The 24,620-nt window shown below is 31.4% G+C and overlaps 1 protein-coding gene across 1 annotated transcript in view; it reads right to left on the bottom strand.

Annotated features, from left to right (window-relative positions):
- Positions 1-24,620, bottom strand: part of GPC6 (glypican 6) — a 1,235,068-nt gene that overhangs the window by 926,484 nt on the left and 283,964 nt on the right. The window contains exon 2 of the mRNA XM_074299354.1: positions 5,892-6,050. Coding sequence (XP_074155455.1) covers positions 5,892-6,050 — 159 coding nt within the window. The remainder of the gene's footprint in view (positions 1-5,891; positions 6,051-24,620) is intronic.

Below are 24,620 nucleotides of genomic sequence, written 5' to 3'. Positions count from 1 at the left end.
TTGTTCAAGAATAATCTCATTCACTGTGAAAATTGGGTCATATTTTAAAGAGATCATTCTGTCATCTTCCTTTCTGCCTTATAAGAATGAGAAATGATATTTAACAAGGAAACATAAGCAGGCTTTCATAGTACCAAAGCCAGGGTACTGATATAAATTACTACTATATTCAGGATGGTGGATATTCTGAGGGTGTTACTACAGAATATGTTTTTCATAAGGATGGAAATTACTATTCAACATTTTTTATTCTACTTTTAAAAATGCACTCCCTGCCAAAATCTCTGGACAAATGTATAACATTAAAATACATAAATAAGAACCAGGAAGGAAAATAAAGTCATAAAATAGAGACGGACACACTAAACAAACAACTTTATGTGATACTTCAAATGTGAATAAACAAGAACTCCATCAAATCAGAAGGGAGAGCAATTTCTAAATGAGAAATCCCCTTACTAAAATGTTTCTCTCTGGGGAATTCAACTTCTATAAATATGCATGGGGAGAAAGTTGATAGTGTAGAACACCATGATAACATAAGGCTTCACAAGTTAATAAGAATGAATATTCACTAATCACTCATACATTAATAATTTTACACTGAGGCCCATTTTCATTCAAAATATATGCAACCTTCCTTGCATATACTTGCAAGTACCTTGCAGTACTTTTGCTTTTTTTGTTATCCTACCTGATTTCTTTACCTATAACTTGAGCAAAATTATTGAAATATTGATTTCCAATAAAAAATCCTTATTTTAAATACTATAAATCTATAAAAAATTAAATAATATATTCTGTATATTAATGATTTCAACTATATCTTATCACTTTGAATTATGACATATACTGATAAATTCCCACCATCCCCCATGTTCTTATGGATTATACTTTGGATAAGTAAATTTGACCTTGGTCTCAGTTTGCACCTTTATAATAGTTAAGCTGGGTTTGGGCAGAAACAGTCAACTAATTTGAATAGACCTACTTTTTTTTTTTTTTTTTTTTTTTTTTTTTTTTAATTTCCATGAAGTCTTTAGATCCCAGTGGTAGGTGGGAGGACAGTGGGTTCTGATCAGGAATCCCCCTAAGATAAAGAAGTTAGGCAACATGTTTTCCAGCTATTCTTCTCTTCCTTTGAGTATATCACAATAAAGACTAGAATACCTATCATATTTGGTCAAGGAAGAGAAAGGCTGCTATCTTAACCAACTGCCATATCCTTATAGGAAGATTACTATAGGAGTCTCAATGTTGTAGTCAGAAAAAATCCTGGGGAAGATACTACCATTTTTATCAGTTTTAAGATTTCTACTGAGAAAGTCTGGAGTTCAAGTATGGTGGCAGTTTTTACACATGTTGTTTCTAGAAATAAATAGTAAATTATTAACAGATGCACATATGTGTTATGTGCAGTGGTGTACTGGAGCTTACTGCAAGTGACTTTAGAGAATAAATTGCTAAACTTTTAATGTGAGAATTTATATCATGGAAACTGGTAAAAATGAAAACTCAGGGTTTGATTTACTGCTTTATTGATAATATAGTCTTAAGAAGAGGATGAAGAAAATGCTGCTTCAGATTGAAATTTAAATGTGTCATACAAACTTTTGTTTCTTCAAACAGCCAGTTATTAAACATTTAACAGCACTACATATCTATATGCAAATATGTATGATATATATATATATATATATGTATATACATATATTTAAAGACAGAGAAAAATAGAAAGATATAAATAGATCTATATCTATGACTCTAGATCTATTGAAGGGAAAATTAAGTCAGAAATTAAGACAGAATGACAAAGTGAAAAATACCTCATATCCTCAATGTGAATCAATGAATTAAGTTCCCATGACAAGCAAATCATAGTTTTCTTGAAAATCATAAATTTTCTAAGTCTTGAAACAGTTGCGGGGCTAGAATTACTGGACAGGATGTGGTAAGGAAAAGTATGTAAGCTTACACCTGGTTTAACTGTTATAATTCTTCCAGTGTACATGGATCTGTTCCAACCTACTTTCCACCTGAGAATCTGCATACCCTGATTCCTATATACAGAGGCATAGTTAAGAGCTCAATTGATTCATTAGTGAGAAGATTTTTTTAAATCTGTCAGATAGAAGCTGAGGAAGGTGTTCTTTCTGGTTTGAGAAAAGGTGTGTGTTGCTGAATAATAAGATCTAGAAGTGAAAACTTTAGCAGGTAGAATAAAAAAGTTGGACTTTTGCCACCCCTGAGAATATATATGCTATATTACTTAGACATTAAATAGATACCACCTCTCAATAAATTTTTGGTGGAGGAAAGAGGGTGAAAGAGACACATGGGTAAGGGAAAAGAATTCAAATTATAACATTTTCAGTTTCCTACTACTGCCATTAATCTTTTTTATTTAAATCTTTATTTAAAGAGCTACAACTAACACCTCTAAATCTGATAGCAGTGTAACTAAGTGAGCTATGAAAAATTTTAAAAATATTAAAAATTATAGTATTATAATATTTGAGCTCTAAATAGGAGACAATGTGATGAAAATGCAGAAACTGATAAGCAACTGGTATTGTTATATAATACTCTCTAAGTTTCAAAGAAAATAGTTGATTATGATTGAGACATGTTATTTTATTATCTTATTATATTAGTTATTCTTCCTTTCCTATTTCCTCTAGCATGTCTATTTAGAAAATAGAGATGAGTTTCTTTCTGTGGCAAAAGAGGGAATAAGAGTAGACAATCTCTCTAAGTTATTCTGGATTCAACTAATCTAAATTGATATTGATTCAAAAAGTAAACATTCACATAGGACTTAAAATTCAACAAACTTAAAAAATACATGTTCCATATGTTAAATCTTTCTAAAATACTTGCTGTGGAGCCTCTTATCTTTTCTGAGGCCCTGAGAAAGTGCTATGTGTAAAAAGCATAACTAATAAAAATTTTAAATAATAATCTGAAATACTTAAAATGTAAACAATAATCAATTGTGATGCTATCATGTCCAAAACAATCAGAGCCATTTATAGTGTCATTAATTACATGCAATTTGACACAAAGCATTCAAGTCAAGAATCTGGAACTCTTATTTTGGATCTTAGATTTCCTATATTAGGTATCCTTAAAAATGTGATACCTGCCAATGAATTCAATAAGGAAACTGAAAAACAAAGCATTTAATGTGCTAGTGAATGTATTGACATTTCTGACAATTTTTGACCTAAACCACTTTTAGGAAAAAAAAATGCAATCAAATCTTAATTTTCATAATAGTGTATATGTATATATGTATGCAGATTAATACACATGTGTATATATGTGTATATACACACATACATGGATACATACAAGCACATATATACCACTGATTTTAGGGACTAGAGTCCATCATAAAACAATTAGAAGAGAAGATCTCTGTGATTTTATTAATGTGCCTAAATTTCTTTTCCTAATCCCATGGTCTCTCAACCTAATTTAATTACCATGAAACTATATCTTAAAAGAGGACTTCACCTGACCTGTAACTAATCCGGTTTAAACTTGGGGTGGAAGAAAGGCAGTATTAAAGTAAGATAAAAATGTAATTGTAGGATTGCAAATTGCAAATCTAAAGCAATGAAAAAAGCATGGCCATGTCAACAGAAGAGGTTTTGGATTCATCCTTGATGAATACTTGTATTTGTTAAAAGAAGGGGCAAAATACTCCCTAAATACATTTAATATCTTCACTATTCATTTAACAATGTGCAATCTTTCCCATTATTGTTACTTCCCTGACATTATTTCAACATGATTTTGCAGCTTATATTATATCAAATAAAAAAGAAATATTTTCCACAGACACAACTTTAGTAGTTAGTACTTGACAGCTTAGAACTCATTCTGGTTTTGTATAATCACAAATTGGACATCTCAAGTCGAAGTGACATATCATCTATAATCAGAACTACAGGGTGTAGGACTTTTTCTTTGTCAAGAGGTGTGCAATTTGTCAAGTAATGAATAGGTCACCATAGACTCATTCAAGGAAACTACATGAAAATCACTTTTGTTTAATATATATAGGTATTTTAAAATATGTATTCATAGAGATATTCATGCATAAAAATAAAGGGGAAAAGAACTTGAAAGTATGGGAAGTAGAGAAGATTTCTACATAAATTATCACACATAATATAAACCAACATTTCTATCTCCTAAAAGCCAGCCCAATTCATGGTCATGAAATGCTACATTGACCTGCCTTTTAATAACTTTATTACAGTACCAAAGTAAATGAAACCAGGCTTTCTTAATAAAAATATAAAATTTTATTAATACACTCAACAAAGAAAAAGGAAGCTTTGGAAGATAATATATTTGCTGAGCATTGACAAGAGAATCTAAAAGAAATGAGTGGTAACTTTTTTGACTTTGGGCTCCTTGCCCATAGCACTTATTTTCCTGATAGATACTAGAATTGTCCCTGAAGAGGGTAATTGCTATCAAAATTCATATACACCTTTATAGGAAAAACATTTCAAGTTAATAAAAATTTCATATTTTCTAGAGAAAAACATTTTTAAAGACCTACAATAATTTTGCTCCAATAAGTGTTTTTAAAAAAACTGACCTTTTAATTTTCAGTATTTTTTGATAAAGCTCTGATTAGAAAATATGATGTAGTTATATCGACTTTAATTATTCTCTCTTCTGCTTCTTAAAAGATATTTATTTTGAAATGAGCAGAAATAAAGATTGCTTAACAATTACGAATTTTAAAAGGGCTGAAACCTGATGTTGTAAATCCTTTTGCTAAATCAAAACAAACTATTACTGAAGGACCTCTTAACATGTGGGATATCTCAAGCACAAGGTGCTTAAATCAAAAACAAAACAAAACAAAAGTCAAAAAAGGGAACTGGAATAGAGCCTTAGATTTATCATTTGTTCTACAGAGAAACTAAAGCCATATATGACAGAACAAGTGACCGAGGGCAGGAGATCCAAAGTATTATGACAAAAAATACTCTTTCCTGTCACTGTCAGGTGTGTGGTAATCAATTACTTTTAATGGAAAAAAAAAAAAAATCATGTAACATTAGAAAGGACCTCAGTTTTAGCTAGGCTTGACCAAGAGAAATGAATCTACTGATAAAACTACATCCACATATCTCAAATAAAAAATAATATATTATTCAGCAATTTACTTAACAAAATGTATCAAACTTACTTGTGTTTAAAGGCCGCTTTAAAATTATAAGCCCCTACTGAGAAAATAAGATAATCAAAGAATGACTTTTCTATGTTATCAACTCAAAATATTCCAGTGAGAAAATTATGCCATAGATTTTATCACATATATATTTACCAAACTTTAAACATCATTTTGACCAGTGCCTTAACTCACATACTTCTTGTACTTGTGATCCAATAGCGTTTCTTTGAATCCTTTGGATTCTTTTGGATTCTTTTACCATCCCCTAAAAGGATGTATGACTATTACACTGAATAATGTTTTTGCTGAAATTAATTTTGTTTATAGGAATTTAATACAACTGCCCTTAAGCTAATTTAAGAAAGGCCAGTATATCTTAAAATTGATTTTGGGATTCACTGCAATATAATGAATATTTCATTATTTTGGAATATATTTTTTAAGAACATGAACCAATCAAAATCACATTTTTTATGTTATCCTACTTTTCTCACAATAATATCCTATGCTAACTCTGATGAAAAGAAAATTGTTGCTTCTAAAAAAAAGAAAAAAAAAGCTCACAAATGTTCAAAACTGATTTCAATGTCATTATTAACTTTCAAACACTATGCATAAGATTGGGAGATTCTTTAAAAAAAAATCTTTAAAAATGCAGCAGGAGAAATACTGGGAACATTCCACCTACCATCAAATTTCTTGTGTCTTGACACAAAGGTGGTACGCACAAAATGGCTTGTCTCTTCCACAAGATTTTCAAACTCCAATTTGCTTTGTTGGCTCAATTTGTCCTCCATTTCTGTGGTGCAGCATGTGTATTCCTGAGGGCAGATTCTTAAGTGTTCCCCTACAACAAGAAGATAAAAATGATGGCATGTAATTAAAAATACTGCAGCAGATTGTTAGGAAGGCATTTCTCCATCATGACCCTAAAGTATTATGGTACAATTCTAATAGGATCTTCCAACTGTTCTTACAAATTGCACCTTCATTTTACCAAAAAGAAAAGCCTATTTTAATTTGATGTAATACAAGTTGCCAGTTATGTAAATAAAAGTGCATTAAGAGGACTAAAAAGATAACTGCTTGCTTTCTGTTTTCATTTCAAATGTCCTGAGTAATATTTGGTGACAGGAGTAGTAATAAAGTTTCAGATATCCTTATCTTTGAAAGCTCAAGTTAGAAGATATTTCAGTGACATTGCCATAGTTTGTTTAACCAGCAAGAGTAAGAATGGAAGATGATATTTCTCTGCCCTCATTTTCTGTCTATCTGTTTGAATGCAGCTACTATTCTTTCTGCACAAGTGAGTATATTTTTAATGGCAGGTCTTAGGTCCCACAGTCTCTCCTGGTCGACATTTCTTGTCAGAAACAGAAAAAAAAAAAAAAAAAAAAAAAAAAAGCTCTCCTGAAAGAAAGAATGCACTGAAGGGTTTAATTAATGCTTATGTTATATGGAAATGCAATGTAAAAGGTAATGAAAGTTTCTTATTTAATTCAACAGATTTATCTCTTGATGTACCATGCCAGTTCTTTTGACAATATTGCTTTCTTCAGTGCTATTTGCAAGAGGAAGCCAATTCTTTACCTCATGAAATTAAAATGATCTGTTATTACATAAAATGTGAATTTCCAATTGATGCAACACTGTTAGTGTCAAATATATTTTGCATAGGCTATGGGGAAGAAGAAAAACCCACCCAACTCTGGAGAAATAAATCTGACAAGATCCCCTGTGATTAAAGTCACTCATAAAGCACTGAAAACATTAACACTAAGTATTTGATGCTGTGATTAAAATTCGTTTATAGTATTTAACAATACAATAAAATAATTTGCAGTATCCTACTACCAAATACTGGGTATCTCATGTCTCCAGCTAGTATTGTATGTAAATCTCTAAATATAACAATAATCAAATTAAAAATTACTATGTATGGGGATTAAAGTGTGGCTCTTATATAATCCAAAGAAGTGGAAGGGGTAAGAAAGTTCATCAAAAGCCAAAAGAAAATAAAGGGAAAAGAAATTCTGCTACTGAGAAAATTGCCCAGTATTGCTGCTGGGCTACTGACTACCATTCTTCAGAATTCATGGGGAAGAGGTAAAGGAAAGAAAAGGAAGTTTTTCTAGGAACCAGTTTAAAAGGAACTTTAAAGCTTATGTTTTTAAATAGCAAAGATAAAAGTGCTACAAATTCTTATCAATCTTTAATATAGGGAAGATACTAGAGTAAAATAAATTTATCTAGAAGAATATATACAATACTGGGAAGTAACAAATATGGTAATTTTGAGAAAACTATCAAAACCACCTGATTTTTTCTTTATGGAATCAAGTGACTAACTGATTAGATTAGGAGGAGTCAATATTAGAAATTCAGTAATGTCTTCTATATTATTGTACATGACTTTCAAATATATATATATATATACACACATATATATGTGAATGTATGTTAGGATATGTGTGGGTAACTTACTCTATTGGTACAAGAATACAAAGAATCATATTTATGCAAACTACATATGGACTTGGCTTATACAAGGCCTAAGATTGGGCTGTAATCAGTATTAGCTTTCAGACTTTCCATATATATATATATATATATATATATATATATATATATATATATATATATATATATATATATATATATATATATATACATATATTGTTTTCCTCTTTAAAATAACTAAGATGTACACAATGGTCAAGTCCTTCACAATCTCTCTCACATCCATCTCCTTTCAATTCATAAAGCCAGGAATTTGATTCATGTCCTCTTTACCTTACCTACAATAGGTAGAATTGAAGAGGAATATTTCCTCTTTAATCTTTTCTCTATACAGAAATCAAATTAATATTTCTAAAGAATAATTCTGACCTCATTCTCTACTCACTTTGCTCCTATGGTTCCCTTTTTTCTTTAAGATAAATATTAAAATTCCTCTTTTTTGTCTTTTAAAATCCTTTCTAATCTGATTAATGTCTACTTTTCCAAACTTACTACATGTAACTCTCCTTCACACATCCTACTTTAATGCCAAAATAGCCTAACTGCATTACCTATACCTGAAATTCTGTCTCTTACCTTTATGACTTTGAATAGATTGTCCCTCAAATCTGGAAAGTACTAGCTACTTACTTCCTCCCTTTTATGCAAGCTCAGACCAAGCACCACTTTCTAAATCCAATCTATCTTGATCCATATCCCCCAGTTACTAATGATTTCCCTCAAAATTACTTTGTAATGATTGTACATGCATAAATTATATCATATTGCTTGTTCTCTTAGAGGAGGGGGAATAAGGAAGAGAAATTGAAAAAAAGGTAACTCAAAATTCTCACAAAAATAATAGTGAAAACTATACATGAATTCAAAAAAATGAAATAGCATTGAGAAAAAATAAAAAAGCTTTGCATTTGATTTAATTTTTAAAATATTTTTAAAAGTAAAATCTAAATTTGCCTTTCTAAGTTATTTCCCCAAAATAAAATATAAACTCCTTAAAGGCAAAGTGTTTAATTTGTTGTCTTTGTATCCCTAGAAACTAATCTAATGCTGTAGAAATAATAGACATTTTTAAAATAGAAATTAATTGAAAGAATGGATGATTCAATATTTTGTGAGGATGAGATTAACTATCTTCATTCCATCTTTGCATTTGCCAATATAGTAGGATGTATTGTAACTTTAAACCACACAGCAAAATAAAGTTTGGATATGTTTAAGACTACTTTGACTATAAAATTCAGTTAACACTGAAATTGACAGCTAGAGAAGTTATAGAAGAAACATCCCAGGAACAATTTTAAAATAGAAAATAACTTGTTCTTTGCTTTTTGTTGTTAAACCACTTAGATACAAAAAGGAGTAGGGAGAGAAAATGAATTTCTTGAGATCCCTTGGAGTGTTATGAGAAAGCAAATATTGCCTTACTCTCACAAGAATTCCACCAATACATGTGAACATTTTAAAAATTGTTGTCACTACACATATATTCTTTCTTCAAAAAATGTGCATTTCTCTACTTGTTCATCATTTGACTTAAAACACTATTACTGTTTTTCCTTAAAAAAACTTATATTGAAATAGGGATATTTGCTAATAAACTTTTAGAATAAGATAGAAACCATTTGAATTTAGCCAACCCTCATGAATTAAATGCACATAACACAGGATTATAAATGAGAAGTTTTTTTTGTTTTTTTTTTTTTTCTCTCTCCATAGTTCTCAATTTCCAATTATAGAAGTGCAACCACTTCCCTCAGATTTTGAAAGGTTTATTTGCTTCTTTGTAAGCTTTTCACTGATAGTTCTATGAAGTTTTTTTTTTTTTTTAGCAAACTTGCAATTTTACCAAAGTGGAATTCAGCATTGGTATATTAAATTTGGAAGAATGGTGATTTCATTTGTGGTATTAGGGGTGGTGATATCACTGTTTAAAGCAGGCCAAAAGAAGACACAATCTGCAAAGTTGCTGAAACTATAGACCCATTTATTTGGCCAGGAATGAAAAAAGTCCTGATCTCCAAATGATCAGGTAAATAATAGGCTTCAGGATACTCTTTCCAAACCACAGTAGCCTATATTCTGGCATACTGATCCTCTCTAATATTATACAATAAAACCAGAAGATGGTTTTTATTAGATCATTTTGCCATCTTTTATAAATTCCTCCAGTTAAACAGACCTGCAAGAAGATTTTATTGACATCTAAGATTACTTTAAAGATTCAGGAACCTACCTAAACCCATAGTCACTACAGGTTTGAACTATATAGCTTGACAGGAATAGGTGGCAAACTGCTAGATTAAGGAAACTTTAGAAAATGTTATGTAATTTTTTTGTCCACGTCTCATTCTGGTGCTCAGTCACTTAACGTTTTCATAATGATCATAATTTTTTCCTCCTATTCCTTTTATATCTATCAATGGAATTTTGATGGGTTTACATATTAAATATATTTTATCATCAGATCAGATCATTAATCATATGATATTAGTCATCTCATTATGTCCAGTGGATTTAAGTATCATCTTTATTTGATGACTCCTAGATCTATTTATCCAGCTTTAGAATTTCTCCTAAGATCTAGTACTATATCAACTAAGTATTGGAAATTTCCAAATGGTTATCTTGGAGACATCACAAACTTAAGGTGTTCAAAACAAAATTTATTTTCTTTTCTTCAAAATCTCTCTTCTTCTGAACTTCACTAATACTATCAAAAATACCATCATCTTTCCAATTTCCTGAGTTTGTAATTTCAATATCATTGACAACTTCTCTGTTACCAAATCTTGAGCTTTCTTCCTCTATTTTTGTCTCAGACCTCTTAGTTCCATTTAAATAGATCTCTATACTTTAGTTCAGACTCTAATCATTTCATGCCTGGATAATTTTTTTTTTTTTTGGTTTGTTTTTGTTTTGCTGAGGCAATTGTTTTTAAGTGACTTGCCCAGGGTCACACAGCTAAGAAGTAGTAAGTGTCTGAGCCCAGATTTGAACTTAGGTCCTCCTAACTTCAGGGATGGTGCTCTATCCACTACACCTCCTAAATGTCCCGTATATAACTGGATAATTATAATAGTCTATTGGATGGCCATTTTCCCTCCTGCCTAATACATTTTCTAAAAAAACTACCAAACAAGCTCCCCGTTATATCTAGGAGCAAATATAAAAATAGTCATACTTTTAAGGACTTTCATCTAGGAAGTCTACAAACTAATGACACTGATCTAATTTTTCTTCCTCACACATGATATTCCACTTTCTGATTCCATATTTTTATGTACTGCCTGTCTCAAATGCAATGATTGCCCTCTTTACCTTTCAATTTTCAAGTTCTTGACCCCTCTTTAAAATTCAGCTCAAGTATAACTTTTTTCTAGAAAGCTTTTCCTGGTCTCCACAGCTAAAGGTGCTTTGCCCTTAAAGAATACCTTCCATTAGTGGATATCTTCAACATAAAGAAGATCCAACTCACTTCTAGCTGATCAATGATGGACAGAAACAACTACACCCAGAGAAGGAACACTGGGAAATGAATGTAAATTGTTAGCATTACTGTCTATCTACCCAGGTTACTTATACCTTCGGAATCTAATAATGTTCAACAAGAAAATTGTATTTACACACATATATTGTATCTAGGTTATATTGTAACATGTAAAATGTATGGGATTGCCTGTCATCAAGGGAGGGAGGAGATAATGTGGAAAAATGAATACAAGGGATAATGTTATAAAAAAATTACTCATGCATATATACTGTCAAAAATTTATAAATAAAATTTTAAAAAAATAAAGAATACCTTCCATTAACTCTGTTCTTATCTGATAAAGACAGGATTATACAAATTTTTAAGCTTTCAAAGGTATAAGCAGGAGGTGACTTTTTAATAAAAGTGTAAGTTAGCTTAAAGGTATGGCCTATTTTCTTGGTCCTGTTCTTACTCCTTCTCCCCTAAATTGATCCCTAAATTGATCAAATGATATTTTGTTGCTGTTTTTCCTTTGTGCTAAGGCAGTATTTCCTTATATTCTCAATTCTGGTGAAGGTCTTATACAACATTGACATGTCTGGATTCACATCTGAGCAGTAGCTGGTTTAAAGCTCTGCCTTGCCCTGTGATTTGTGCTTCATTCTGAGTATTAGGCTAGGAATCGTGTACCTGCAAGTTCCCCATATTCCCATTAGCACTACAGAGTGAGGGGGCCTTCCAGCTCTGAATCCTTTGATGGTACTTTGATTGTTCCCCTTGTCTTTGAGGTTCCATTTTAGGTTGTAAATTATGAATCTCTTGAGGGATGTTCAGGGTAGAAGGATGGCATGCCAGTTGGAACTCTCACTTAAGTTGGGTTCATTCCCAACTTGTTCCTACCCTATATTTTGTGAAGCTCACTGTGAATTGGTATTTTAGGAAGTGTGCTGAGGGATTCTAAACACTAAAAGAACAAGGAATTTCAAAGAAAAAGCAAAACCTTAGCAGTGGGGCTTAGGTGAGGGGGCTTGCTAACTTTATTTCTTCAAAATTGAAGCAAGTCTAGGCATTAAGGAAAACATTTGCTTATCATAGGAACATTCTTTTGTTGACTGAACCTATTAGAACTGGGGCTATGTTTTGTGACTGAGGTGGAGCTAGGTCTAATTGTTTTTGTTTGTTTGTTTGTTTGTTTTTCAAATACTTTAGTCTCTAATGCTTTTCTTTTTCTTTTTTCATTTTGCTTCTGCCACTTTGCTTCCCTCCCATTCTCTTTTTACTTTCCCTTCAAAGAGATCTTATCTTTGGGGGGAAACAAACATTCAAAAAACCTTAGCTTAATATAGCAACTGTTATCAAAGTATCTCTCCCATATTTATGTCTTTGTCAAAAAGTGTATCTAAGAACCTGTTGGGATGCATTCATTTTATGTAATAAAGTTTATTAATCAGTTTTCCCCCTCAAAATAAGAAACAAGTTTATTTAAATTGCCTCCCATCTTAAGTATATACATTTTTTTGGAGATAGGGAAGATTTTGCTTTTTCCTTTTACTTCCAGACATTAATACAATCTGTATTGGATGCTTCAGTTTTATCTCACTCTTTATAACTCAGTGGAACATAGCATGCCAATATTGCCCCTAGAGTTTTCTTGGCAAAGCTACTAGAGTGGTTCACCATTTCCTGCTACAGTGCATTAAAGGCAAAGGTTAAGTGATTTGCCCAGAGTTATATAGTTAATAAAGTATCTGAAGCCAGATTTGAATTCAGGCTTTCTTAACTCCGGGTTCAGTGCTTTATATACTGAGCCATCTAGAAGAATCTGTCACACATAGTGAGTGCTTAATAAATGTCTCTTGATTGATTTGAAAGCAGTTACATCAACAGGAATGTTGTTTTTGTTGGCTAGCCTAAGGACAGTTAGCTCAGTTGGTTAAAAAGAGGTATAGTGCATATATAGACTATATTTAACTCAAACTATCTCAGGTTTCTTGGAAACACATGTCTACAATGCAGGAACCCAGTGAAGAAGTTTGACTATTGTAAAGTAGTGCTCAACTCCAAAAAAAAAAAAATAAATCAAAATGCTATTCCTGATTGATCACTTGCATTATAGTCTATATTTGAAAATATTTGTTTGTTTGAGTAAGCCAATCTACTTTTATCTGTCATAGAAGTAATGACAATAATCTTAGATTTGGGGGGGTTAATTACTAATTTAAACTTTACTTAAACAGTTCTGTGATCTTCGCTTGATTCTTTACTTTCTCTGGACTTCAGATTTTCTAATGATAAAAATAAAAGAAAGGAATGTGCTATATTTAGGCATTTGTTATATAATGTTTAAGAACCAGCACTCCAGAAAAAATTGGATGGCATATAGGTTAAGGAAGAACCACCCCATTGTCAATACTTATGAGTACTAGAAATGAATTATATAACATATATAGATAGATAGATGGATGGATGGATGGGTAGATGGATAGGTGGATAGATAGATATAAATATAGATATGTATTGTATGTATGTATGTATTTCTGGATGTAGTGGAAATAGGTCATAGAGGATAATCCCTTTGAACCATATTTCTTCATTTATAAAATGAGAATTGGAGTAGATGGGATATGAAATCTATTGGTCCCAAAGCATTTGTTAAGAGCCTAACATTTGTATGTCAGGTCCTAAAGCTCTAGATCTTAGGTACTCTGAGAACTAGGAGAAGGAGCCCAGTACATTGGATATGCTCTTTAAGGATTTATAGGGAGATAAGAACAAGAGTGGGCAGCTAGATGGCACAGTACTAGGCCTAAAGTTAGGAAAACTCACCATCCTGAATTCAAATCAGATCTCAAACATTGGCTAGCTGTGAGACCTAGGAAAATCAATTGATAATATTCACCTCATTTTCCTCATCTGTAAGATGAGCTAGAGAAAGAAATGGCAAGAAAATCACAAATTGGGTCATGAAGAGTCTAAAATGACTGAACAACAAAAGAATGAATTACACAAGACCAAAAAAAAAAAAAATGAGGGACTGGGCTGTAATCATTAATACTAGAAAACATTCCCCATATGGATAAAATCACCAATCAACTGATGCATTGGGGTGTATGTATGTGTATGTATAATTCAATATTATATCACTTTATGGTCCCTTTTTAGTAAATTTTGAAATAGCAGATATCAAAAAAAAAAAAAAAAATGGAGGAACCAGGCAATAAGAAATGATGCAACTTCTTTTACTAAAAGGGCAAAAGGTCAGTGTGGTTGTGGTCAGACCACAAAGGAAAGTACCCAAGGCTATTTACCATCAACACAATCCCATGATGCAACTTAACCACAAACCAGCATCTCATTTACAAAAATTGCTTAATGAGGGTATTTATGCAAAGTCAATGTAAAAGAGAGACCACAATTGTAAAAGCTAACTAGTGAAAGCAAGTTAGGCAGACTGATTGCATTGCAAAGAGAAGAAGTTAGATTCTTTGAAGTAGTCAGTAGCATTAGATACTCAGAAAAAGGAAAAGGGAGGACAAGCCAAGATATGGGGCAAAGAGGAAGGTATGAAGAGAATAAAGAAGCCTTATTGATTTGCTGATTTTTAAATTTGCTTTTCTTATTTCCTTGGTTCACATATTAAATGTTAGTTATTGATTACATATAATATTGACTCAATTTAAGAGGATCTGGAAGTCTCATATATAGTAACTTAAAGAAGTAACTCTCAGAAAAGGAGAGAAAATTTGAAGAAGTCAAATTCTCCAAAGTTATCATCCAGGAAGAACTATATCCAACCCAATTCAACTACATTTGTTGAAAACCTATTATGTGTTAAGGCATTTGGCCCTGGTTCAATCATTTGCTAATATAACTCTGTGACCTTCTTATTTAATTTATTTGAGCCTTAATTTCTTCTTCTGTATAAGCAAAGAGGTTGATTTTTTCAGGTCCTTTCTTGCTCTAATCATCTATGTATAAAAGCTGCCTTTTCCAAAGTTAAGAGCCTTCAAAATTTTTTTCTATCTCGCCAATTAGGCAAATACCTAAGCACCTTATTTGCTATTCTATGATTAGGACAGAGAACTTTTTAAATGTTTCAAATGGAAAATGGAAAGAATTGGAATTGCTATGCTAATATGTGGGAGTAGTGAGTCAGGTTGTTAATAAAGATCAAAGAACAAAATTGCCACTAACTATAAACAGAATAGCTTCTAGGGTAGGTACTCAGTTTTGTTCCTGAAACAATCAAGGTGATAACATTTACATTCATGTTTCTGAAATAAGGTCTTTTAAAAGCATACTTATATTGACTTTAATTATTAATTTTTCTTCACATCTAAGATCAGCCTATAATTGTATTCATCCTCTGTTACAAAGTAACATCATATGACTGATGTTTATGACTGAGGTTCCCCATCAAGACTGCCAGTGATGTTCACCTATTTAAAATTCAATGTACATTTTGTGTGTGTTGTGTATGTGTGCCTGTGTGAGGGAAAGGGTGAATAGTGGGAGGGGAGCAGCACTGAATGTGATATGCTTATTTTTGTGTTATGTCTCAAAGCCCGGCAAATCCCTAGATATTATATTAAGTTGAAGATAATGATTGATGGTCTTTTTTTTTTTTTTTTTTCAAACTAAGGATTCAAATGGAGAAGCTAAGAAACTCAAGGGAATTATCTCTCCTCTTCTTTTTCCTTGGCACGACTTTGTTCTTTTATTGAATACCTCAACAAGATTCAATACTACTCAGGAATACCTAAATGGAGAATTACATAGTTCCTTATCTGTGTCTTTCCCTTCATCCTCTATCTTCTCCTGTAGCACTATCACAGAGACTGGAATAATTGCATTTTAAAAATGAAAGAGACCTTAGAGATATTCTAGTCCAATGCCCTCATTTTATAGATGCTGAAACCATAGTGCCACTAAACTGCTTGCCTATATGTGTTAAGAAAACTATGAACATTTAGAGCTCATTAAATTCAATTCTGCTAAGTTTATATGCATCTGATACTCCCATCCTTTTATCCCCATCCCTCCATGATAACAAACATGTCCACATAAGCCCAAATTCAATAGGGTTCTTTTTTTTTTTAAAGGCCTTTTCATAATTCTTTTCATGGTTCATTTTCTATTGAAAATTCACAAATATATTGTTTCTATACTCTAAAGAAAGTTCTAATTACTGAGCTGGGCCATGGAAGTATACTTAGAGAATTTAAATGTGTTCCGGGCAACAAATATACTTACAATTCAAGTGTCTTGCTCTGGGAAACTACAGATGCTTCAGATTTATATGTCCACAGCAACTTCAACTTTTTCTGAGTGACATTCTTCCTAAATAACTTTTTTTTTCTTTATTCAAAATGGCATCTTCATGGATATACTTGACTGCCCCAGCATTAAGTGCCAGATACTGGCAAACATTAATTTGGTGACCTTCTACAACTCATCTAACCAGTATGTCTTTGATCATAGATGCTGACTTACATCTTTCTCCTTCTGTGGTTTGGATTGCATAAATCAAACCAATTGCCTTTTACAAAATCAGCTACAAAAAGTGTTCAATTTAAAGTTTATTATAGCTGTAATCTCACACCTGTCTTCACATGCTCCAAACTAGCAAATTTTACAATGGTGCTTGGCCCTCCTGTACGTACAGTGCAAAGAAATACAATAAAACAATCGACAAGGTGATTGTTTTAAACCCTGACAACAGTAGTTCACTATCCCCACTAAATTATAGGAAAAAGTAGAGAATTTACTAGTGCATTTGGGACATGCTATTCATAACCCAATAACTGAAAAGCACCTATTTACCAATACAGCATGCAGTGAGCACTGGCCAGTTGAGTGTTATTAACTGAAGGGTCAGAGTTGACTGCCTATAAACTATTTAAAAAATAAGCCCAATTATATTTCTGGTCTTTGCAGTATTACAAGTTTTGATCCAGTCTCCATTAGTTAGAGAAAGCAATGACCATATACAAGAAAAGAAGATTTAATAATTGGTGTCAAGGTATGTTATAGTCAATAGATGTGTAGTCCTTGACATTTTGGTACCTGTCCTATATAAAAGTCCCTAAATACTTCCATCTTTTATAGTTCATCAAACAATTCATCCATCTATTCACTTGGAATAGAAAGGCTGTGAAAGTCCTCCCCTCAAAAATATATATTCTATCAGGGCAGCCAACATGTGCATATATAAGTAGACATGAAATATATGAAAGATAGTTAATGAAATAAGGAACCAGGATTTATGTAATTAGAAAAGGCTTCATGTTAAAGGTAATATTTTTGCTGCATCTTGAGTGATGTGAAGAAATCTATGGATAGAAAGAAACACTGCATTCCAGAATTGAGGAATCACTAGAGTAAAGGTTAAATGCAAAAGCTTGATTATTATGTATAAAGACCTAGACAAAGATTAACCCTTCTGTAGGATTTCTCTAACAGGAAAAGGTGGTATTCAGGAAATCCTAGCTAACCCCGATTATTTCAGGCTCTGTTTACTATTAATTATTTATTTGTTTGAAGAATTTAATAAATTCCACTTTCAAAATCCAACAATTGAGGGTTTTGTCATTGGATGGCATAGACTATAAGATCTGGATTCAAGAACACCTGAGTTCAAATATCATCTTTTAAAAATACATTGGATAAGAATTGTCTCTGTGATTACATGCAAAACTGAGCCTTGCTTTTCTGAGTCTGCTTAGCCAATGATTAAATGTGGGTAATAATAACATTTAATTCATCAGCTGGCATCAGTAAGAAATAACAAATTATCTGTGAAACACTTTGTAAATTTAAAGCATATTATGCTAGCCACATATATGATAATGGTTATTTTTTTATTCTTTCTACTGTTATTTTCAATTTATCTTCTTCAATATAAGCCAAACTCCTCTAACCTATTTACTCAAATCTTTCTATATTCTGGTGACCATTTTCTTTTCTGGCCAAGGCTAATCTACCTTGACTAGCCAAAAATCTTGTCTTTTCTTTTTTTAAGTTTCTGATGAACTAAAACCATTTTAAATTTTGATCTTTTACCTTCCATACATATGTGTGTGTGATTGTTCTCACAATACCACAGCCATTGGGTTACTTTGAAAGGAAGTGGAGAATTGTCTCTTATTTATTCAACATTTCTACTCATTTATAATAAAAAGAAAAGGTACAAATATGATTAAGTCAAAATATGGATTTCACATTTAGATTCATACAAAAAGAGTGATACATAAAATGGGGCAGAAGGGGAAAAAATCATCTGGTGCATAGAAGGGATCCTGAAGTAGTGAATTCAATAGGAAAGGTTTAAAGGACCCAAGAAAAAAGACACAGAGAATATGAAAGAGGAAGAAAATAAGGTATAAAACTGACAAAATAATAATAGTACCATTATTAGTTCAGGGCTCAGGGCTCCTTAGAATTCATTCCACTCACAACCTCTTTTCAGCTAAGAATTTTTCTGTGATCCCAGATATATGAAATAGGCATGCAACTCAAAGATTTACTTGATAATAAATCACAATTTTGCAACCCCCACATTCAGTGATAAGACTCCAATTTTAGGCAGAGACATGGATTTTAAGAAGCTGGGTATTAGATCACATTATAATCTATTAAGTTATGTTCTGTTAAGTTTTAGGTACTACTTTATATGAAAGACATTGATGCACTACAATATATGCAAAAGAGGATGATCAAGATGGAAAAAAAGTATGGAAACTACCCATGTCAGAAACATATACCAGGGAAGAAGTAAATACACCAGATTCAGAAAAATTAGGTAACTGCAGGAAAAAAAAATGGGGCTGGAAATATCTAAGCAAAGAAATCATGTGAGTCCCTGAGAATAAATTCTATCAAACCTTCTTTGAATTCCACAAGTACAGGACATGGTCTTTGTTGACTTAAACATATATTAACTTCTTACTTTCTAACTAAGGCAGAATAGGTATCAACCTAAGAAATGAATTTTCTCACAGCTAGAATTGTTTAAACATTAGACAGGTTGTTTTATAATATATTGAAATCCATTACTAAAGTTACTTAAAGGGCTACTCACCAGCAATCTTTAGAAGAAGAAAATAATTACTAATCTTACTTTCATTTTAAAAATTCCATGAATTCTCCTTTAATACATTATGAATTTAAAAATTATCTTTTTGGTATTCTGCCAGAATGCTAGGCCTGAGGTTTATGGCATGTAAACTAACTTAGATTTGATGTTGGAGATCACTCTCTAGATTTCCGGTGATAAAACTTTCACAACCTTATAATAAATATCACCCTATAGAAGATGCTAATAGAGATAAGCCTAAGTATTAGGGTAATTTTTTCATTTTTCTTCAATTTAGCCATTATAGATGTTGCCAAGAAAAAATAGGACTTAGTAATACCAAGGAGTAATTTTTAACCAATAGCCCTGAGGTTGCCTGTACTGGTAATTATTCTTTCTAAGTCTATCAAGCAACCTCTCTCTCATTAATTCTCTTATTCACATGGTAGAGCTGATTTTTTCACATTTAGAATAAAATGTGTGCACATAATCATAGGTTTAACATATTAAAAATTTAAAGCTAGAAAGAATCCTATTTTTGAATTGTTAGCTAATTGTATTCTTCAAAAAAGTAAGAGATTGTATACAGAAAACAGTCTTGGAGTAGGAAACAAAGCTCAGTATTATTTCTAGGGAATGTTAACCTTGATCCTTTTAATAGCTAAGTAGATTAGTATCAAAACTCTTTATCCACCTTATCCTGATCATTAAGTCTCCTATGGGATTGAAAAGACTCTTTGTTAGTTTTTAGTAGAAACCATATTTCTAAGGTTCTTTTTGATCTTCAAGTACTTTGAAGATAGATAAAATAATAAGGTAGATAAATAAAGGTACATAAAACTAATACTGTTTTAAATAGGCTGATAATTAACTAATAAATATTTAAATTTTCCACAAAGTTCTTTCTTTCATATTGACCCTAGCCTCAATTTTCCTAAAAATATTAAAAAAAAAATAAAAGTCGCTGAGGGAGATGTGACAACCTCTATGAAATAAACAAGAAGGGTAACTATAAACAGAATGTTTCAAGAATTTTTTTTTCCCTACAAACATTAAGGATTCCTTCCTTTAAAAAAAACAAAAACAATATTCAGATTCATTCTTACTTTTCAGGTGCAAACTATTAAGATAATTGATTTCTCATATCATAATCTGTGAAGAGCATCTTTAGCTTTTTCTTTGGGATTGATTAGTAATAGTTTGCTTGACTTAAGGAAAATAAACTCTAAGGTTATGTTTCATTGCAATGTCATTTCATTATCTAGATAGATACACAGTATAATTTTCAAATTTGAAAGCATGTTTTGCCTTAGGAATCATAATAAATTCTCCTTTCATCCCTTCTCTTTTCAAACAATTTTGCTTTTTGATGATATGCCTTGCCATAGGAGAGAGAAATATATGTATAAAGAATAGTGGACTCTATTCAGAAATTATGAAGACAAGTTTTGTAGGATATTTTTTTTCTAAATGAATCCTAGCAAAAGCATAAATCTCTAGTTGAACCAAAAACTAGATCTGAATTGTATCTATTTAGAGGGTTCTAGATTATTAAAAAAAAAAAAAAAAGAACATTTTTTTTTTGCTACATACTTATGTTTCATTTTAATTAGAATCTACAGTAGTATACTGCTTAGAACTTCAGAATCAATAAATAAAACCATAGCATTGAAATAGGAAATGTGACATAATGTACTATAGCATAAGTTTAGCTCAGGTAATTAATTGTTCATTCATGACCTATATGGGGTCTCATAAATAAATATATGGGTTGCAAAATTATGTTTTATGAGGAGTAAATGTTTGATTTATATATCTATTTTAAATACTTATGTACTCATTATTACATAACAATTTCTTGGGTGAAATGGAATCATGAGTGGAAGAAGATTAAGAAGCCCTGTCCTAGTGAAAAAAACATGGAGAGATTTTCTTTAATTGCTAAGAATAATCTCTATAGCCTAAGGTGAAGATCAATATGAACAATTCATGAAGGTATAAAGATTTGTGAAGCTTTAGGATGTCATAAAATTAGTATATGAGTAGCAAGTGTAAAGCAAAGACAGAAATTTGTAAAAACATTGAATGAATAATTGTCTACAAATTTGGAATTACCTGAGACCAAGCATTAAATCAAATAGCTGAAATAATATCATGCCAAAAAGAAAATGACAAATGTAAAGATTTATGCCTTTTGAGGCATCTCCAAGCTGTTTCTTAATTATTTTTTTTTCAGAGAGGTAACTGAGCATGAAGTTATTGCTCCATACTACATTATTTCCTTAACCAAAAGGTCCATTATACTGATAGAAAGACTGTCTTACAAAGAATAGTTCTCAAAATGTCATTTCATCCCTTCTATACATCTAAATAATTTTCCTAAGGGTGCTTCAATTATACAGGCTTTATCATTTAACATGTTCATCTAATATTTCACAAAAAGAAAATAGGGAGACTATCAACAGGTTTATCCACTCCTCACTCCTTTTTAAAGTGTTACCTATTAAAATATATCAGTTAATATAGTATCATCCCCCCCCCCCCCAGAGTAGATAATGGAGCTTTTAAAACTTCTTTTCCAGTATTTGCATGTGAAGAGACACAATCATTTTAAGTGATAGTGGATGGGCCAGCTTTTGCATTGTGGAATCCTCAAAGAGATTGTTCAGTAGTTAAACTAGGTAAAATAGAATGGAACATTGCCAAATATCTCTGGTTTTCACGGTGAAATAGAAGGTAGGAAGTTTTGGAAAACCACAGTTACAAATGAAAGAGAAAGAAATTCTAAGATGTAATAAATAGCCTATATAATATATATGTAGATAGATCGATAGATAGATAGATAGATAGATAGACAGATAGACAGATAGATCCTGAGCTCTGAATCATCCAACAAAGTGTTTTGCTTCTGTAAATATCTCTAAGGAATATTTTTCTTCAACAAAAAGCATGGTTGTACTCAATGAGTACTAAAGAATATTTAGTACAAAAGAAGAATGTACCTTGGATTCCTTTTATATCCTACTAGAGATATTGGCTTGCATAATTTGGAATCTACTTTTATAAGTTTAAGAGTAGATAGCAAATTTGACCTTTACTTCTAATTCTAAAATGGAGATGTTTAATGAAAATACAGTTTCCCTTATTAATTGCTTTACTTTTTGAAGTATAAAATTATTATTAACACAAATCAATATATTATTACAATATTCATTTTTGTGAGAAAAAAATAAGAAAATGTTTGGATTTTAAAAGTCACCCCATTAAATCTATAGAACACAGGCATGATAATTCCCTATGCTTTATCAAAATCATTTTGTAACCAATTTATCACTTTGGCTGATATTATTTTCTGGAATAAGAGGCTGAATAAATTAATAAGCTGCTATTTGTAGTAGTGTAGTAGTTACTTATAGTAGTTCCTTTAATCCCAAACTACTTAAATCTAAATGTGGAAATATTCTAAGATTATCATTTTGAAATTGTTAGTGCTTATGCCTCTTAACTACACTCAAAAATGTAATATTTGATTCAAGCTCTATTAAGGAGATGCTTTGCAAAATTTTAGATTGTGATATTTATATCATTCCCTTTATCACTTTAATTGTCTTGTTAGTAGTACTTCAATGAGTCATTTGCAATGTCCACCATCTCTGCTGGAAAATGTTCTTTTCTGTTATACATCAGAGTACAGATGCTGAAGGAATTCAAATGCAAAAAGTACCTACCAAGTCCTTGGCAGACCCTGGCCACTTCAAAAGCTTTTGAATCAGCCACTAGAACTTTCAGTATTTAGTAACCATGTGTGGCTACAAGGACTTAATAAAAAAATCCAAAAAATTCAGAGAAATCTCAGGACTATGTATAATGTGCTACTTATACTTAACCTGTGGAGAAGTATAACATAAAGAACAACATAGTAGCCCATATCAATAAATTCAACAAAAAGTACCACCCCATCTGCCACTGCCATATGGGATAAAGAATGAGACTAGTCCTCCATCTATTTCTATCAGGAAAAGAATTATTCTTCTTCTATCAAAATTCTGATTAGAATATGAATTTTGTTAACTACTCAGTCATCCATCCAAATAACAAAGACTAAATTCTAAGCAGTATTTTTAGTCTTGACATATGGAATAATTCTATTTTTAAGCTTTAATTGTATCATTGTTGTATAGGTCATTCTATGAACTAGTTTGTTGTAGTTATAAAACACTTAGAAAAACAACTTAATTGTTTTTTTTTCTGTTCCATACTCTATCCTTTCATCCCCACAAAATCTAGTTGTCCTTTAAAATTTTATTTTTTTGGAGATTTGTTCAAATAAAAGATAGATCAATGTGGAACCTCATAAAAAAAACTTAATTTCCACAAGGATCTAATTCCCATAAATGGTAGTGATCTTTCATTCGTTTAGTTAGTCCAGAACTAGGAGCCAATTATATTCACATCATCACAGAAATATATTAATCACTCTAGGTGTGCTTACATAAAACATCTCCTGAATTTGGGATATGGTGGGAATGAATAAAAGACACAGTTATATGTCAAAGATAAATAATGTGCCAAAACAATTTTGTGGAGTTTTATAGGAATTAAGTGATATGTATTTCATTTGCCACCTTCAGCTGAAATTACAACCACCACAACACAAAGAAAATGTATTTATCATTTATTATAATTATTAACACCATTGTATTCAGTTGTTTCAGGACCATGGCCAGCAGCATGGTTATAGCTCCTGATCTCTTTCTTGAGATCTAATGACAAAAAAAATGTATAGATAAATCATGATTTTTTTTTTTCAGCACAAGTAAGATGCTTAATGCTTTATTCATCAAATATTTATCGTGAAGTGCAGATACATTAAAAGCAATAAACATTAAATCTGGAGTCACAAGAAATAGGTTCAAATTCCAGATCTGTCACTTAAAGCTTGTGTAATTTTGTTCAAACCAGTACACTGGAAAATGTGAAACCTGGACTAGATGATCTATAAAGTACCTTTAAGTTTTAAATTTAATTAGTCTTTGATAATCTATATTCGTGAATTTTCCTGATTTGGCCTATTGGTTCATTTTTTTAAAAATTACAATTTCAATTTTTTTCCCTATGTGTATTATCTTACTCTTGGTAAGAATGAAAGGGGGAAAAATACACTAAGTCCAAATAACTCTTCAAAACTTTAAGATTTTAAGTGGAGGTTGGGAGGGGGAAGATATTAGAAAAGCTTTTGATTTGTTTAGTCTTGTGATTTCATCAGGATTTTTTGGGGAACTTTCAATGGATACATTTTCATCTACAAATGCAGATCAGCAAATCATCTGAAACTTTTATTCTTAAGAAGC

This window comes from Sminthopsis crassicaudata, chromosome 3 (genome assembly GCF_048593235.1).
Source record: "Sminthopsis crassicaudata isolate SCR6 chromosome 3, ASM4859323v1, whole genome shotgun sequence".
Classification (NCBI taxonomy): Eukaryota; Metazoa; Chordata; class Mammalia; order Dasyuromorphia; family Dasyuridae; genus Sminthopsis; species Sminthopsis crassicaudata.
This window is presented reverse-complemented; position numbering and strand designations above follow the sequence as displayed.